Genomic DNA, 18,203 nt, shown 5'->3' on the forward strand with positions numbered 1-18,203 from the left:
GAAAAGGAGGGTTGGGATGATTCTGGTTTTGCTTTTCAATAAAGTTTACATTCCACGCAACATCATCGTGAAAGAAAAGGTAATATTCTTCTTGTAATACACAAATATTCCACAAAATTATATCTTTCTCGGTCAGCACTGATTTATGTACCACTTCTCTTAAATAGCTTTCCATATTTACTGCAACTTATGCCCACCAACTATTTTCCCAAGATATCTAGTATTGAGAAGTTGGAGTACCGTGGCACTGACTTCCTAGAAGCGGCACAAGTAGTGTGCTACCATTTCTTCCATCGAGCTTGAGCAGCAGGAAGGGGAGGCCTCTGTGCCCGAGAAGCGACGTGTACGATGTGGTCTGCGCAACACGAAGGAAGTCGCTCCTGTTCATGTCTGGTAAGCAGACTGGATGCCATGCACCCCGAACAAGGACTGCATCGGCAGCACATCGACGATGGAGAAAAAGTCGGTGGCAAGCGCGACGTTGGATGTGGACCCGTCCGTGTAGGATAGCGACACGAGGCCTCGTTGCAGGACGGCGGTGGAAATAAGATTGAAAATAATTGAAAATATTTTTCGCCGATATCCATCATACCTCACGCTTGATCCACACGTCAGGATTGAGGTACGTGGGGAACAGGTAGACCTATAAAAATTACAAGTTAGAGAATGATTTCTCGTAAACACATTATTTTAAAAAAAATAGTACAAATATTTAAATTAAAAAGGGTTGGAGGTACATCTAAAATCATCTATTTGCGCCTCTAATGTATGTACATATATAGGGCAATATGTACAATCCAAACACATTGATACAAATAAAATTCTACCATCTACACTTATAATTGAGCTCTTTCTTGTTGAACAAAGGGCGGGCGATACTTGCAGGTTCCCTTTTTTGCTCGCTCCCATCTCAAGTGCAGTTCTGATGATTGATCCGGTACGTTGCATACTTGCATCCCTCAAGTGAAAGCGAAGGGAAGGGATTGGAAGAACCGCGTCTGTCTCAAGATAAAAGTGCTCTGCCTTCTTCGATATCTTAAATTCCCAGCCAGCACTGCATGCTTCTGGCTATATTTGATTGGGATGTCCTCCTTGCAAAGTTCCAAGCTGTCTTGTCTGCGCTACAACCAAAGCAGACTCGGGTGTGTTTATATCCGCGAGTACACTGTAGCACTTTTTGTTTGTTTGTGGTAAATATTATTCTATTATAGGCTAACTAGGCTCAAAAGATTCGTCTCGCAACGTACATCAAAACTATGTAATTAGTTTTTTTATTTACCTATATTTAGTACTCCATGCATGGGTCATTTGCTATATTTAATGTTTCGATGTGATGGAAAGTTTGGAGGAGTTTGGAGGAAGTGAACACAGCCTCGATGGAGTTTGAATTTGCAGTACTTGCTCGATCATCCAAGTTATAGGCCTCATTTAGTTGCGCGTGTAAATTTTTTAAAATGGAATCTTTTCACATTTGAAATATTAAATATAGACTAAATATAAAACTAATTACAGAACTCATCTATAAACTACGAGACGAATCTAATGAGCCTAATTAATCTATCATTAGCGCATGGTTACTGTAGTAATTTAGTGTCTAATCATAGTCTAATTAGGCTCATTAGATTCGTCTCATAATTTACAAGCAAACTATACAATTAGTTTTTTTATTTCGTTTAGATTTAATACTCCATATTAGTTTTTTTATTTCGTTTAGATTTAATATTTCATGTATGTAAGATTTTTTTTCGATATGATATTTTTGAAATTTTAAATTTTGCAACAAAAAAAAAGATAGATGGGTCATGGCCAGAACGTTTTCCGAGCACGGCAAGTACGTACGTATCCTGTATCCATCGATTATGAGTTGTTTGCAGTGCTTGTACATTCTCGAAGAGTGCCTATCGCATCAGTGGTTCGGTGTGGCTCAAGAAGTGTTGTTTGTGTGGAGTCACTACTACATAATATTCTTTTGTTCCAGGCCATTTGTCCCGGCAGCCTTTGGGTCTGGAACAATAGGTGCCTTTTGTTCCGGGTCCAACGGCTAGCCGGGCCAGCGGGGGATAGGGGCCTTTTGTCCCGATTGGAGACACCAAACGGAACAAAAGGGGGGCTTTTTGTCCGGGTTGGAACCACCAACCGGGACAAAAGGCCCCCCTTTTGTCCTGGTTGGTGTCTCCAACTAGGACAAAAGACATTGGCCCCCTTATCCCCTTCCCTCTCCCCCCGCCCGAGCCAGTCAGCTCACTTGTTTCTTGCTGTTCTCGGCTCGGGAGAGAGGAGTTTTTGCTCATTTCTTCACCACATTTGTGAAGATCTTTGATTCCCCGTCCATCCATCGGCGCTAAAGGTTTGGGGCTTGTTTTTCTCTTCTTCCTTGGCTTGTATAGCTCATTTCATGCTTTAGAAATAGAGAAAATGTGTAGCTAGCTCATTTCTTGGACATTTAGCTAGATTGCATATGTAGGTGTGATTTTCTTTTAGATTTAGATGAGTATGTGGATAATAGAAATTTTCAGAATGAGTGTAGACAATTCATGTGATGTACTTGTATACATGACCATATTTTGGATAGAGAATTCTTTCAATTAATTAGAGATTTCTTGAGGATTAATGATACATTTCGTCTTTTTTATATGATTTCATTGTTATTTGCAAGAGTTATTAATCTGATCATTGTAATTGTAATAGTAAATAATTTTTGCATTGTAATGGTAAGAATTTATAATTTTGTGGAAAATAAAGATATTTTTCAGTAAAATATGGCTTCAGCAGCTGGAGAGAGTGGCGCCAGTGGGGGTGATCGTTGTCCTTCTGGAGAGAAGGGCAAAACTCGAGTAGGTCGTCGGTCCAAAAAAAACTAGTGCTTTTCATAGGGCAGCGCTCTGTTATTTGGAAAAAGAATAGAGAATGCATGGCAAGGGGCGAGGAACCTCCGTTTGATCTTGAGGATTTATTGCGGCGTTACGGTTCGTCACCACCAAACTCGGAGGTTTCAGCTTCGCCATCTTCTTCTGCGCCATTAAGAAATCCGTTAGAGCATTCTGCGTTCCAACGCAAGGACGGTTGAAAACCTATGTGTTGTTGATCGAATTTTTAAGCTTCATGTATAGTACTCCTTTGTTAAGTTGTGTAATGGATTAAGTACTCCTTTTAATTAATCAAAATGTATGATGGATATTGCATATCTTTTAATTATTTTCATGTTATGTTACATTTAGTTTAATTTAGGTTTGATATATTTTATTTATTCGATACGTGTAAAGAATTCAAATCGATTTATTTAAAATACAGATGGACCGGCAATGGATGTACAATGCTGACCGACGTTCGAAAGAATTCATTGATGGCCTGCATTATTTTTTGTCTGTGGCCGAGGCAAACAAGCAGAATGGTTTTATGTGCTGCCCGTGTGTTCATTGCAACAATAACAAGGATTACTCATCTTCAAGAATCCTACACAGCCACATTTTCGCAAATGGTTTCATGGAGAATTATGTTTGTTGGACGAAGCAAGGAGAACAGGGGGTTACCATGGAAGACAATGAAGAAGAAGATCTTGACGACCACTTTCCCGGGAATGCTGGAATCGGTGCATTCGATGACGATATTCTCATGGAAGAGCCCGAAGGAGATGTAGCAGAAAATGATCCCATCGACGATCTGGGGCAGTCATTGCACAATGTGCAGGCAGACTGTGAGAGTGAAACGGAGAGGTTGAAGTTCCAGAAATTGTTAGAGAACCACCATAAGTTGTTGTACCCAGATTGTCAAAATGGATTGAAGAAACTTGGCACCACTTTGGAGTTGCTGCAATGGAAGGCGACAAATGGTGTATCCGACAAGGGATTTGGTGAATTACTCAAACTTGTTAAAAAAATGCTTCCTAAGGACAATGAATTGCCTGCCACAACGTATGAATCCAAACAACTTGTTTGCCCTTTAGGACTGGAAGTGCAAAAGATACATGCATGCCCCAACGACTGCATCCTCTACCGAGGCGAGTACGAGAATTTGGATGCATTGTCCCGTATGCAGTGCATTGCGTTACAAGATTAGAAAAGATGATCCTAGAGATGTCGAGGGGGAGCCTCCCCGCAAGAGAGTTCCTGCGAAGGTCATGTGGTATTCGCCTATAATACCACGTTTAAAGCGTCTGTTTAGAAATAAAGATAATGCTAAGTTGATGCGATGGCACAAAGAGGAACGCAAGAAACACTCGATGTTGAGACACCCCGCTGATGGGTTGCAATGGAGAAAAATAGATAGAACGTACCCTGAATTTGATTTGGATGCGAGAAACAGAAGGTTCGGTTTGAGTACAGATGGCATGAATCCTTTTGGTGAGATGAGCAGTGGTCATAGCACTTGGCTTGTGACTCTTTGTCTGTACAATCTTCCACCATGGCTCTGCATGAAACGAAAGTTCATCATGATGCTAGTGCTTATCCCGGGTCCAAAGCAGCCCGGAAATGATATTGATGTGTACCTAAGACCATTGGTCGAAGAACTCTTATTGCTCTGGGGCGATGAAGGTGTACGGATGTGGGATGAATACAAACAGGAAAACTTCAACCTACGAGCATTGCTGTTGGTAACGATCAATGACTGGCCTGTTCTTAGTAACTTGTCAGGACATTCGAACAAGGAATACAAAGCATGCACACATTGTTTAGATGATACCGATAATATATGGTTGACTCATTGTAAGAAGATTGTATATATGGGTCATCGTCGGTTTCTTCCCATCAGGCATGCGGTACGAAAGAAGGTCAAGCATTTCAAAGGCCAAGCGGACCACCGAACAAAACCGATGCACCGTAGTGGTAAAGACGTCTTCAATATGGTAAAAGATCTAGAAGTTATTTTTGGAAAGGGATCTGGTAGCCAACCTGTTCCGAACAAAAATGGAATGGCGCCCATGTGGAAGAAGAAATCTATATTTTGGGAGCTACCATATTGGGAAGTCTTAGATGTTTGTCATGCAATTGATGTGATGCACCTCACGAAGAATTTTTGCGTCAACCTGATAGCATTCTTGGGAGTGTACGGAAAGACAAAAGATACAGTAGAAGCACGTCAAGAATTGCAATGTATGGAAGAACGAGATGCCTTCCATCCACAATAGCGAGATAATGGACGACAATACTTAAGTCCTGCCAGCTATACTCTTAGCAAGGAAGAGAAAGAAACCATGTTTGACTGCTTGAGCAGTATAAAGGTTCCATCTGGATACTCATCCAATATAAAAGGAATCTTAAATTTGGCAGAGAAGAAATTTACAAATCTCAAGTCTCATGACTGCCATGTGCTTATGACCGAACTTCTTCCGGTTGTGCTGCGGGGGATTCTGCCTGATAACGTCCGGTTAACCATCGTGAAGATATGTGCCTTCCTCAACGCAGTTTCTCAGAAGATAATTGACCCGGAGAATTTGATAAATCTGCAAAACGATGTGGTGCAATGTCTTGTTGGCTTTGAGCTGATATTTCCACCATCTTTCTTCAACATCATGACACATCTTCTAGTGCACCTTATCAAAGAGATTGATATCCTCGGACCAGTATTTCTACACAATATGTTCCCATTCGAAAGGTTCATGGGGGTACTCAAGAAATGTGTTCGTAATAGAGCTCGTCCAGAAGGAAGCATCGCCAGTGCCTACGGAACTGAGGAGGTCATTGACTTTGTGTTGACTTTATTGATGACCTTAAACCGATTGGAGTCCCTGAATCGCGATATGAGGGGAGACTAACTGGAAAGGTACATTAGGAAAGAAATCTTATGTCTGCACAGATGATTTCTCATTCAAGAAAGCGCATTATACGGTTCTTCAACAATCATCCTTGGTTGACCCATATATCGAGGAACACAAGAAAATTCTGCTCTCCAATTTCCCGAAAAAGTCTGAGGCATGGATTACACTGTGAGCACATGAACACTTTCTGCAGCTGGTTGCGGAAGCATCTAATGCATAACATGGATATAAGTGATCAACTGTTCTTATTGGCTAGGGGACCATCTTGGAATATCTTAACATACCAAGGGTACGAGATAAATGGAAACACATTTTATACGATAGCCCAAGATAAAAAGAGTACCAACCAAAACAGCGGTGTTCGTATGGATGCCACGGACAATAATGGAAAAAAGACACATATTACGGCAACATTGAAGAGATATGGGAGCTGGATTACGGTCCCAATTTCAAGGTGCCTCTATTTCGTTGCCAATGAGTTAAGCTATCTGGAGGAAGGGTAACAAAAGATGAGTATGGGATGACAATAGTTGATCTCAACAATCTTGGGTATAGAGACGAGACATTTGTCCTAGCCCAGGATGTTGCTCAGGTTTTCTACATTAAGGACATGTCCAGCAAGCCAAAGAAGGGGATAAACAAGCAAAAGGATGAGTCTAAGCGACACATAGTTCTATCAGGAAAGAGAAACATCGTTGGAGTGGAGGACAAGACAGACTTGTCAGAAGAATATAATAATTTTGTTGCCATTCCACCTTTCAAAGTAAATGCTGATCCATGTATCCTGCTAGCCAATGATGATGCTCCATACTTACGCCGTGATCATAATCAAGGGACATTTGTGAAGAGAAAGTCTGTTACCGCTAATCCTTCATGTACTTGAATCATTTTATATTATTATATAAAAACATAATCGCAATTCGAATACTTTTATTATATATGTACTGTACAATTATACTTTATGTGTTATATATATTATTTTATATATTTTTCACTTAATTACCAGACTCAATTATAATTTTCATTCAATAATGGATTACTCAACTAATTTTATTTATTTCATGAAATTACATTCACATTAACACACTATACTCTCTCACTAACACACACAATCTCACTAACACAAACTATCTCTCAAACTCACACACTACTCATTAATATCATGAAATTGCTTAATTTTATCAAAAATTCACTTTTTAAACGTTAATATCGTGATAGAATCCACTTTCTGTCGAAAAGCAACAGTTTGAAAAAATTTGTTCACATAATATATTTTTGCATGGTCAAAATAACAAATATGATTTCAAAAAAGTTAGATATTTCATTGACCCAATCACTTGAATGAAAATTAATTATTTTTGTTGCGTGTATCAAGTTTATATAGAGATAAGAAATTTTGTTCCATAATTTTTGGAATCATAATTTTATTAACTGAATTAACAATTGAAAGCCAATTTTAAAAGAGAAGTAAAAAGAAACAAAAACAAACAAAAACAAACATAAGATTAGGCGGGAACGAGGGAAAACGGGCCCCTTTTGTCCCGGGTGGTAGATCCACCCGGGACTAAAGATGGGCCGCGGGCTGAGAATTTTCCCGGCCCGCCCAAAAACACCTTTTTGTCCCGGGTGAAGCCACCACCTGGGACAAAAGGGGGGCCTTTTGTCCCGGGTGAAGCCACGACCCGGGACAAAAGGGCCTTTTGTCCCGGGTGCTGGCTTCACCCGGGACAAAAGGCCCCCCATATATTTCCTTCCTCCTTCGCCCTTCCCCCTAACACTTGGCTTTTTTATAAAACTTCCTTTAAGTTTTGTTTTAAATCCAGTGAACTTTGAAAATAGATAGAAATTCGTAGAAAAATAAAAAAAATACAAATACAAATGTTTTGAGTTCTTTACGAGTAGATCTACAACTTTTCTTACAAAAACTTGTTCATTTGACCTCTGTTTTTAGCTCTAGATTAAAAGCAAGAAAAATAGGGGTTTAATTAGATCTCTATCTAGAAGCTTTGACCACCCTTCTCTTTTGGGTAGTAGCTTGTACATGCAAATTTTAACTCTCTGTAAATGTTTGAGACCCAATGTTACCCTCTAGCTAAAGTTTTTATTTAGTTTTTGTTTTATGCCTAATATTGTAGATCTATTTATATCTCTGTCAATATGTCATGTATGCACTTGAAACTTTTACAACATGTTAGTTGTGTTGCTTATAGGCCACAGAAAAAGTTTGATGATTTTTAGTGGACCCAAACTAGTTAAACTAATTAATGGTTTAAGTAATTGAACTAAATCAAGAAAAATAATTTCTGTGCTAGGAAAAATTCCTTATTTTTACCAGAGCCTATAAACAACTAGTTATGATTGCTAGAAAAATGTGAACACTTGAAGTGCAATATAACTGTTTTTAAAAATCAGTTATGTTTTATGCCTTAATAACTTGTGTTATTTTTCATGTCCTGTAAAGTTATCCATTAAATCTGAAAAATTTGCAGAGAATTCCTAACGTCCGCCATCCCGGCCCGGACCCCGCCGCGCGAGCCCAACGTCCCCGAGCGCCGCCGACCTCACGCCGCCGCCCAGAGCCCCGCGTCCTCCGGCTCGCCCCGCCGTCGCCTGTGCGCGCCCTCGCCGTACGTGCGCCACGCGCCGTTCTGGCCTTGCCACTGCAGCGCCCAGCCGGCGCCGCCGGCCGGCGCTGCCCTGACCCTTATGTGTTTTATTTGTTTAAATTTGTTTAGAAATTTGTTTAAATCAGTTATGTATGTATGTGTAAAGTGAGTTTAAATTTTTTTTAAATATTTCATGTATATTTCTTGAATTACTTAGTGAAAAACCCGTCTAGAATATTTCATATATAGATGATTTCAAGTTTATTTCTTGAATTACTTAGAGAATATTACTCGACCTCGTCCATCGATCGGTACTTAGAGAAAAAACCATCTAGAATATTTCACAGTCGATACTTAGTGAAATTATAGATAGAATATTTCGTGTATATTTTTTGAATTACTTAGAGAATATTTCTCGACCTCATTCATCGATCGGTACTTAGTGAAATTATCGATAGAATATTTCTTTTATATTTCTTGAATTACTTAGAGAATATTTCTCGACCTCATCCATCGATCGGTACTTAGTGAAAAAACCGTCTAGAATATTTCATATATAGAATATTTCAAGTTTATTTCTTGAATTACTTAGAGAATATTACTCGACCTCGTCTATCGATCGGTACTTAGTCAAATGCTCGCAAATATGTGGATTATTTAGAGAATTTGTAAGGGTTTTATTTGTATTCATATTTTAGTTACGATGGACCCGCGACACACAGACGCAGAAGACGAACAGTTTCTGTTGAATATGATTGGCGAAGGTCAAGGAGATGTCCCTGAACAAGCTGATGATGGCAGCAATACCGACATATATTTGAATATGTCCGGTGATGGAATTGAGCCACCATCTACACAGGATGACGCTGCTGCTGAACAAAGTGCTAATGTACATATCACAACTATACTTATTTGTAGTGACAATCATATTTTCATCTGAATCTATATGAATACTATGAATGTTTTTTATAGCCGTCTGGATCATCGTCGCAGCAGAAAAAGACGAAGCGAGGCCCAACAAAAAAACTGGAAGGGCGGTTCATTATAATGGAAGTTGGTCCAGATGGCGAACCGATCGCTCCAGAAGCTGCCGCCAAAAAATTCATAAGACAATCCAGATGTATTGTTAGGGACCACATCCCGATCAGCTTCAGGCTCTGGAAAGCTTCCAATCCAAGCGAGGAACGGGATGCGGTACCCGAAAGAGAAAAAGAATGGTGCTGGCGGGAGTTTAAGAAAAACTTCACGGTTCCAGCTGAATCCGAAGAGATATGCAAGCGCTGGACCCTGAGTAAGATGGCCGAACAGCTGCAATCATTCAAGAAAATTTTGACGAAGAAATATATCAAGACCGGGACCACACCCGTATTTACCGGCGAGCTCGAAAAGCTCAGGGGTCACTGGGATGCATTTGTGGAATACAAGTCTTCAGAGCTTGGGCTTCAGAAGGTGCAGAAGGCCAAAGACAATGCCTCGAAGAAAGTGTACCATCACACTCTAGGCCAAGGAGGCTACAAGCTTGCAATACCCAAATGGGAGAAGATGGAGCAGGATCTGCTTGACAGAGGCATCCAAACTGCAACCATGAACTGGATTGAAAGGTCAAGGACCTGGTTTTATGGTCACGGGGGAAGCTTGGACCCATTGACAGGTGACTGCATCTATGGGCCAAACATCCAGCGAGCAGCCCAGAGATTACAGGAGGCCATACAAGCAGCGGCCGAGGGAACATTCCAGCCGGATAGAGAGAGGGACGAGCTGACTTACGCCCTTGGGAATCCAGAGCATCCGGGCCGCACAAGAGGTAAAGGCGTGGTTCCGTGGAAGTATGGGTTCAGGGATTACATTGAATCATATAGAAGCCGGCAAAGAAGAAAGAATGATGAGCGGGAGCACTTGCGAAGGCTAGAGGAACGGCTCATGTCACACGATCAAAGAATGGAGGAAGAGGTTCAACGCCAAGTGGCCATAGCATTGAGCCAGCAACAGCAAGCGCAAACGGTGCCTCCAGAGCCTAATGTCGCAGCCGATCACCTGTCTCAGCGGAAAAGCAGCTGCGCTTCCACAGACGTCGCCGTCGCCGAGCCAACGGGGATCCAGGCCGCAGTTGAAGCATCGGCCCCGCAGCAATTTCCAGTGGATGAGATCACCCAGCGGACTCCTTGTGACCTGCAGACTACCGTTAAGAACTTAATGTTCACTGTTGCGTACGGTACCGTCATGCCAACCCAACCGGCGCGTGTACCACGGGCAGAAAATTCCGCCTAGATACACAAGAGTTGGCGTGGAGCAGGTGTGCCAGGGTTGGGAGACGCTCGAGCTTGATATTCCTGGAGGCGATGGGGAGAGGACACTAGCAGAAGCCATTCATGGCTACATCCTATGGGATAAGCGCTACATTGTCCTCAAGTCGGATGATCAAACACCAAGACCGGCATCTCAGCATGCCTCTCCAAGACCGGCATCTCCGCAAAACTCCCCAAGGGCAGCACTGTCTCGGCAAGGTTCACCGGCACATTCTCCATCACCATCATCTCATGCGCCGATGAACACTCAAGCATCACCGTCGCCTCCATGGTCACCCCCTCCGCCGCCGGCAAAGAATCAGAAACAGCAGCCGGCAAAGAAGGTAGCTGCACCGGCTAAGGAGCCTCCAAAGAAGAAGGAAAAGGAGAAGAAAACCAAGGAGGCTCCTATTAAACCCTGGGACATGAGCCTTGAAGAATGTGATCGGATAACTCAAAAAAGAGTTAAAGAGCACTTCAAGCCGAAGCCGGAGCCCGAGAAAGTGATAAATCCGATAGATTTGAAATTTTTTAAGGGAATGTGCGAAGTAAATAAGAGAAAATTCATTCCGAGAGACCCCCCCCTTAAGACTACGAACGCACAATTATCAAAACTACTGAGAAAAAGAAGAGACAATCAAAGTCGTCGTCGTCCGACGTTCCACAGCTCGAAGCCCAAAAGAAACAATCAATAGAGCCTCTCGTAGTGGGACAGACGACGCAAGAACAAGACTTTGTTACATTTTTGAAAGAATCAAACCTGACGGCGGCTCAGATTGCAGGGGGAGAAGATATTCCAAAGGCCGATGTGGTCGTCAAATGGACGTTTGAGATGGCCCCCGAAGTAGTGTCTGTGCTTCCAACGCAAATGTATAAGCTGCACCAGCACTACATGCGTGCGATGGCCGATTGCATCTTCATGCAGGGCGCAAAGATTAAAGATGACGATTTCTTACGGGGGGAGGCCATTATATGGATAAACTGAGAAGAAATTTACCAACTATTCCATCAGGAGGCCCTCGACATCTCTATGGTCGGCTTGTGGGTTCTGTAAGTATTTTACTCTCCTTACGTATTGTTTTGCATGATCTCAACATACTGATCTCTTGATTTATTCGGTATCATGTAGAATGGAGATACATACTTGCAGAACAAAGGGATACTCCCACCTCGGCTTCATCGACCCAATTACTTGTAATTGGAGGCTTCTACGTGACAATTCCGATGAGATATTCAAAAACTTGTTCAAGTACATAAGCGTTCATCACAACAAGCAAATGATATTGTTTCATTACAACTTTGCGTGAGTGATTCCTTCTGTCTAACTCTTTCTATTCTGTAATCGAATTGTTTAAACCTTAACTACCAAGAACCGCCTCCGTATAATCTTGCAGTGAACACTGGGTCCTAATTGTCATAATTCCCGAGAAGAGCCTACTCGTGGTTATGGACTCATTGAGGAGACCTCCAGAACAATACGAAAATCTTCTTAACATGATGAAAAAGTAATTCTACCACTACTCCGTCGATGACCGATAATTTGAATCACTTTGTTACTTGACTATAATTGTTCTAATCATGCACAGGATTTGGAAAGAATTCGCTAAAAATCATCCGGGCAAATTTGACAAAGAATTGAAGATCAAGACAGATTTTGCAGTGCGCACTTGGATGATTCGTTGCACGATTCATTAGTTTTATTATATATTCATGTAAATACCTGATAATTTCTTCTCTCTTAAAGTGTATGAGGCAGAAACAAGACACTGTATTGTGCGCATACTATGTATGCGAGAACATCCATGGTGTGGTAGGTCCTCCAAAGGGCTGGACAGATTGGGAGGAGGAAGTAAGTAAAAAACTTGTTAATATTTGAACTCGTATTTTAATTAGTCGAAATTAATTATCCCCTTTTTCCATAGGTCGAGGAGATGCGCGATAAACTCATACCGGAGGAAAAGATTATGGCGATTCAAGAACAATTCTCCGAATTTATTGTTGAGCAAGTCATCGATCCAAAAGACGAATTCTACTATGATGGAATATCTAATATTGACAATCGCAGCAAATATGACAATATACGCGTATATATGTAATTAAGAACGAATATACCTATGTAAATATATATGTGTTTGTATGTATTAAATTTCTATTTATGAGTATGTATGTATGTATTAAATTTTCAAAAGGCGAATTCTACTATGTAATTAAGAACGAATATACCTATGCAAATATGATGGAGTATGTATGTATTATATATATAAGCACTGCAATAATATATATGTGTATATATATATATAATATTGGTCCTAGACATTTTCATATGTAAATGAATTCACATGTATAGATATGTGTATACATATATATATATAAGTGAATTAATTTATATATGAAAACTATCTATGACAAATATTATATAAGTAACTATATATATATGTATATATTAGTGGAGATCATAGACACTGAATTCCAATACATAAGTTTAATTGAAATACAAAAATATAATTGAAATAGAAAAAGAATTGAGAAAAGGAAAACATGAAAAAAAGGACCTTTTGTCCCGGTTGGTAACACCAACCGGGACAAAAGGGTGTGCCAGTCATGTGGGCTCTGGCAGCACCTTTTGTCCCGGTTGGTGTTATCAACCGGGACAAAAGGTCCTCTTTTGTCCCGGTTGCCACACCCGGGACAAAAGGGCACCCTTTTTGTCCCGGACTGGCATTACCGGTTGGGAAACCGGGACAACAGGGGTTTCCCATCCGAGACAAATCAACATTTTTGTAGTAGTGAGTTGAGTGGAGAACTAAAAGCTGACGTTCTGGCTTTACGAGTTCATGATGATAACATTTACTCGGATGCAGGCTGCAAAAGGTTTGGTTAGTTGTTTTCAGAGCTAAGAGAGGCCGGAATCAGCCATGACACATGCGATCTAGCTAGGTTTGATGTGCCAAACATGCAGCTCACTGCTAGCTTGTAGTTGTATCTCCCTTCCCCAGGATACGGCTCTTCCCAGTATATATATGCCACAAAAAACATTATAATACTTAGTATAGATTAATTAATAACACAAGACAAAGAGGCGAAAGTAGAATTTCTCATAGACAAAAGCGCTACTGTAGAACCTTTCTGTATTATACTCAGCACCACAAGCCCGTGTCGGTCGCTTGTTTTATCACATTGTCGGCAACGTGGGATGACACAAGCCCTCCTGAACATTCTTTTCTGCCAGGTCATTGTTCTGTTTCCACGGACCAACAGAGCCCCCAAAACACTCGTTTCCGCACAAACAACACAAGGCGAGGTGGCATCGTCACATGCTCAGATTGTCTTTGCTCTCTCTCGGCTGCAGCAAAAGCAATCTGGTGATACATGCACGAATCCAAACTCCAAGCGTTTCATGTTTGCGTCAGCAATTCAGCAGTCTGCAAATTGCTGCAGAATCATCTGAGATGCAGCACCGGAAGTTCAGAACTAACGAAAAATAAGCGAAGAAAAGTCAAGCTTCACCCCGTACACTGTACACAACCCTACGGGCTCAGTCAAAGAGTGAACACATCAGTACATGGCACACTTAATTTCCAGCTTACACTACAACTGTACATGCCACACACGCACGCAGTAGTAAGGTAGCACAACTACTGTAGCCCACTTTGACCACTAATTAGGTGTATTAAATCAAGGTAATTTACAAAACCAACTCTACAGCCCTGTGCTACTTCATGAGACGAATCTAATACAACCTTTGACCGCACAATTAGACGATGTTTACTGTAGCTCCACTGTATCTAATCGTGGATTGATTAGAATCATTAGATTCGTCGCGAAAAATTATGTCCATTTATGAAAAGGTTTTACAAATAAATTTCATTTAGTACTTCATGCATACAATATTCTTTTTCGTGCTAATAGTACTACTCTAAACCAAACAGGGCCCGTTTGGTTCCCTAAGGTTATACTACAAGCAGCGCCGCAGCGACGGTTCCTCCAGGCCCAGAGCCGTGACCGCTCGCCAAGCCGCGTCACAGCATCAGGCCGAGCCGCTCACTGGCGACGTCGCACTTGACGGGAGCGAGCCCAACGCGGCCGCGCTCCAGGTCGTACTCCACCCACAGGTTCATCTGATGGTGGTGCCCGATCACGTACGCCGTCAGGGGCACCATGTCCGCGTTCCCGAACGTGAGGCACCACACGCCGTCGCCCCCGCGCCGCTCGCCGGGGACCTTGTACAGCAGCCTGTCCCCCGCCACCGACATCTCCGCGCCCTTGAACAGCAGGGACACCGCCGGGAGCCGCGCCGACGGCGGCGGGCGCCCCTCGGGCACGCGGAAGCAGGTGTCGAACGCTTGCTCGAACGCGAAGTTGGGGTCGTCGACCGCCGGGAGGAGGGGCTTGGTTTGTCTCAAGAACTCGGCTTTCAGGGCGGAGTAGGCGTCCCCGAGCAGGAAGGTGAACTGCGTGCCGGAATCCACCATCGTCTGCCCGGCCCCGGTGTGGTCCGGCGCGAGCACCGACGCCGGGATGGGCAGCGGCTTGCCGCCGACGCGGATGCCGAGGAGCTGGACCGAGTAGGCCACGCGGTCGAAGTAGGGGAGCGGCAGGGCGGGCTGGTACATGGGCGTGTAGTTGAGTGGCAGGAATGGGAGGTCGCTGTGGCCGAGCAGCAGCACGCCGGCGTCGTCGCGGTCGGAGATGCAGTACGAGAAGCGCCGCGTGCTGGCCTGCGACACGAAGGAGAGCGTGCCCCGGTTCATGCCCAGCAGCCCGGCCGTCGCGACGCCGTCCGGGGACGAGTCGTACGCGGAGGACATGCAGCCGAACGCGGAGCGCAGCGGCGGCGCGTCGCCGACGGCGAAGACGTCGGTGGCGAGCGCGCCGTCGGAGGTGGACCCGTCCGCGTAGGACAGCGACACGCGGCACTGGCGCGAGGCCCCGTCGCAGGACGGCGGCGCCGGCAGGTCCCGGGAGCTGCACTGCGCGGAGCCGCAGGGCACGGCGGCGAAGGTGCGCGAGGCCCCCGGGCGGAACGACGCGCCCCTGGGGGCGCTCGCGTTCGCGCGGCGGCCCGGCGCGCAGAGCAGCCACGACAGCTCGCTGCCGGTGTCGAGCACCATGGTGACGTTCTGCGGCGGCGTGCCGACGGCGAGCGACACGGTGAGGCTGACGTTGTGGTGGAACCGCAGCTTGCTCGGCCGCCGAGGCAGCGCCCCCGCCGGCACCTGCCGCGCCCGCAGCGGGAACACGCGAGGCCTCGCCGCGGGCCTCGGCGCCTCGGCCGCCACGGACCACGGCCGCGCCGAGACGAGGAGAAGGAGGAGACAGGCGAGCAGCGGGGGCGGCATGGTGGTGAGTGCGACCTGCGGCCGGGTCCTATGCGCGCATGTGATGCGAGGGGTGGCGAGTGGCGACGCGTCCTGGTGTTGGATTCGCGAGTGGGGTTTCACGGCCGGCCCGGCCTCCCGGGGGATTTTTATGGGCGGGGTGGCACGCCGCGGGCGAGGCGGGGGCGAGGAGAGGAGTGCCCGGCGGCACAGTGCACTGGAGTGGTGGCGATTGGTGACGCAGAGAGATGGAACGGGCCGACGGAGACGGGGATGGGACTATGGGAGCAGCCGAGGAGAGGCGCGTGACGCGCAGCTGTCGCCGGGAAGAGGAAAAGATGGAGAAAAAGTCGTATCAGTCATTGTAGCACATTGTAGTATTTTTGTTTTTGGTAAATATTGTCCTACCATGATCTAAGTAGGCTCAAAAGATTCGTCTCACAACGTACATCAAAACTATACAATTAGTTTTTTTTTATTTAACTACATTTAGTACTCCATACATGAATTATTTGCTATATTTAATGTTTCGATGTGATAGGAGATGTGATAGATGTGATGGAAAATTTGGAAATTTGTTGGGAACTAAACACACCCGAAGCCGCGTTCTTTCGCCTGTCGTCTTGTGGGCATCGCTACCTGAGAGCGCCAGCTGGGGCTAGCCCCGCCCTCTATCGCCCTACGGCTAGCACTGGTGCATTTTCACTGCTGCATGCGGTAACCTGCACGCTCCTGGTGCCCACTAGTTTTTACCGCTCCGTGCCATGGGTAATGGTGGTAACGCGACGTGGTCTAGTGGTTTCTTTACCGCTCAATAAGATATTTAAATTATTTAGTTTAAAATTGTATAAAATTACAGTCTGATCTTTTAGAGTCCGGTTTTTAGATTTTCTAGTCAAAATCTTAGTCCCTTTATCACCTCTAGCCATGGTACACACGTTACCTCGTGGACGTGCCAACATCTCAATAAAGGTGCACACGTGCCCCCAAACAATTCGTGTTGGCTGTGTTCGCTTAGCTGTGGCTGGTGGCTGGTGCTGATTTGTTATGAGAGAATAATACTGCTGGCTGGCTGTTAGCTGGTAGCTGGTGCTGATTTAGTACGAGAGAATAGTACTACTCGTTGGTTGATTGATAAGCCAAACGAACAGGACGAATTGTGTTAGGTCCAGCTTGTTTACTGTTGCGTCTTTGGCGCCCTCGGTCCCGAGCATTGGTGGAGCAATTCATATGGCGCGTTCGTGCGTGCGTGCGGACGCAGCGCGCGGCGACCGGCGAGCTTGGCAGGCAATTGATGTGGCGTCGTACTGTACTGCACCACTGGGTGAGCTGATCGCGATCTCGCACAATGGTTGCGTTTCATCAGAATTCAGATGACGAGCCTACTCCGATCCATCTAAACCCGACAGGTTCGACTCGCACTCGCAGACTCGCCAGCTAGTGTGTGTGATCTTTCCGCACGGCCGGAACTTTGGGCGGCTTGTAGTATTATTTGCGCCGAAAACAAGCACCTTTCGCTAAAGCACTCGACTAATGCACATGTACATCCCATGATTGATTCGCCATAGGTACTTGTCGTCAAGAACAAACACAACTCGAAAGATATACATGGCCGGTGTGCCGGGTCCAGGTGTGGCATTTAGGGCACGTTTAGTTGTCAAAAGTTTTTGGCATCTTTTTTCAATACTTATTACGAGTATTAAACGCATACTAAGGGGTGTTTAGATGGTGAAAAAAATTGAATTTGGGCACTGTAGCACATTTCGCTGTTATTTGATAATTAATATCTAATCATAGATTAATTAGACTTAAAAGATTGGTCTCGTGGTAATCAGTTAAACTATATAATTAGTTATTTTTCAACTAAATTTAATACTTCACTAATGTGTACGAAAATTCGATTTGATGGTTATTGTGCGAACTTTTTCGCAACCTAAACGCAGCCTTTATAAAACTAAAGGCCTTAGGCTTCGGCTGCAGTTTTCACAGGCTGTGCTCACTTCCCTCAAACTCCTCTAAATTTTCCAAACTTTTCATCACATCGAAACATTAAATATAGAAAATGACTCATGCATGGAGTACTAAATGTAGGTAAATAAAAAAACTAATTGCATAGTTTTGATGTACGTTGCGAGACGAATCTTTTGAACTTAGTTAGGTCATGGTAGGACAATATTTACCACAAACAAACGAAAAAATGCTACAGTGTACTACAGTGTCCGCTGTGACTTTTTCTACC

At 44.1% G+C, this 18,203-nt stretch overlaps 1 protein-coding gene across 1 annotated transcript; it reads right to left on the bottom strand.

The window, feature by feature from the left end:
* Positions 1-14,091: 14,091 nt before the first annotated feature.
* Positions 14,092-16,213, bottom strand: LOC120675211 (aspartic proteinase PCS1-like). Its single transcript, XM_039956320.1, has one exon. The coding sequence runs from the start codon at positions 15,983-15,985 to the stop codon at positions 14,666-14,668; it is 1,320 nt and encodes a 439-aa protein (XP_039812254.1). The 5' UTR covers positions 15,986-16,213; the 3' UTR covers positions 14,092-14,665.
* Between the last annotated feature and the right edge of the window lie 1,990 nt (positions 16,214-18,203).

Source organism: Panicum virgatum, chromosome 5N (assembly GCF_016808335.1).
Source record: "Panicum virgatum strain AP13 chromosome 5N, P.virgatum_v5, whole genome shotgun sequence".
In the NCBI taxonomy this organism is placed as follows: domain Eukaryota; kingdom Viridiplantae; phylum Streptophyta; class Magnoliopsida; order Poales; family Poaceae; genus Panicum; species Panicum virgatum.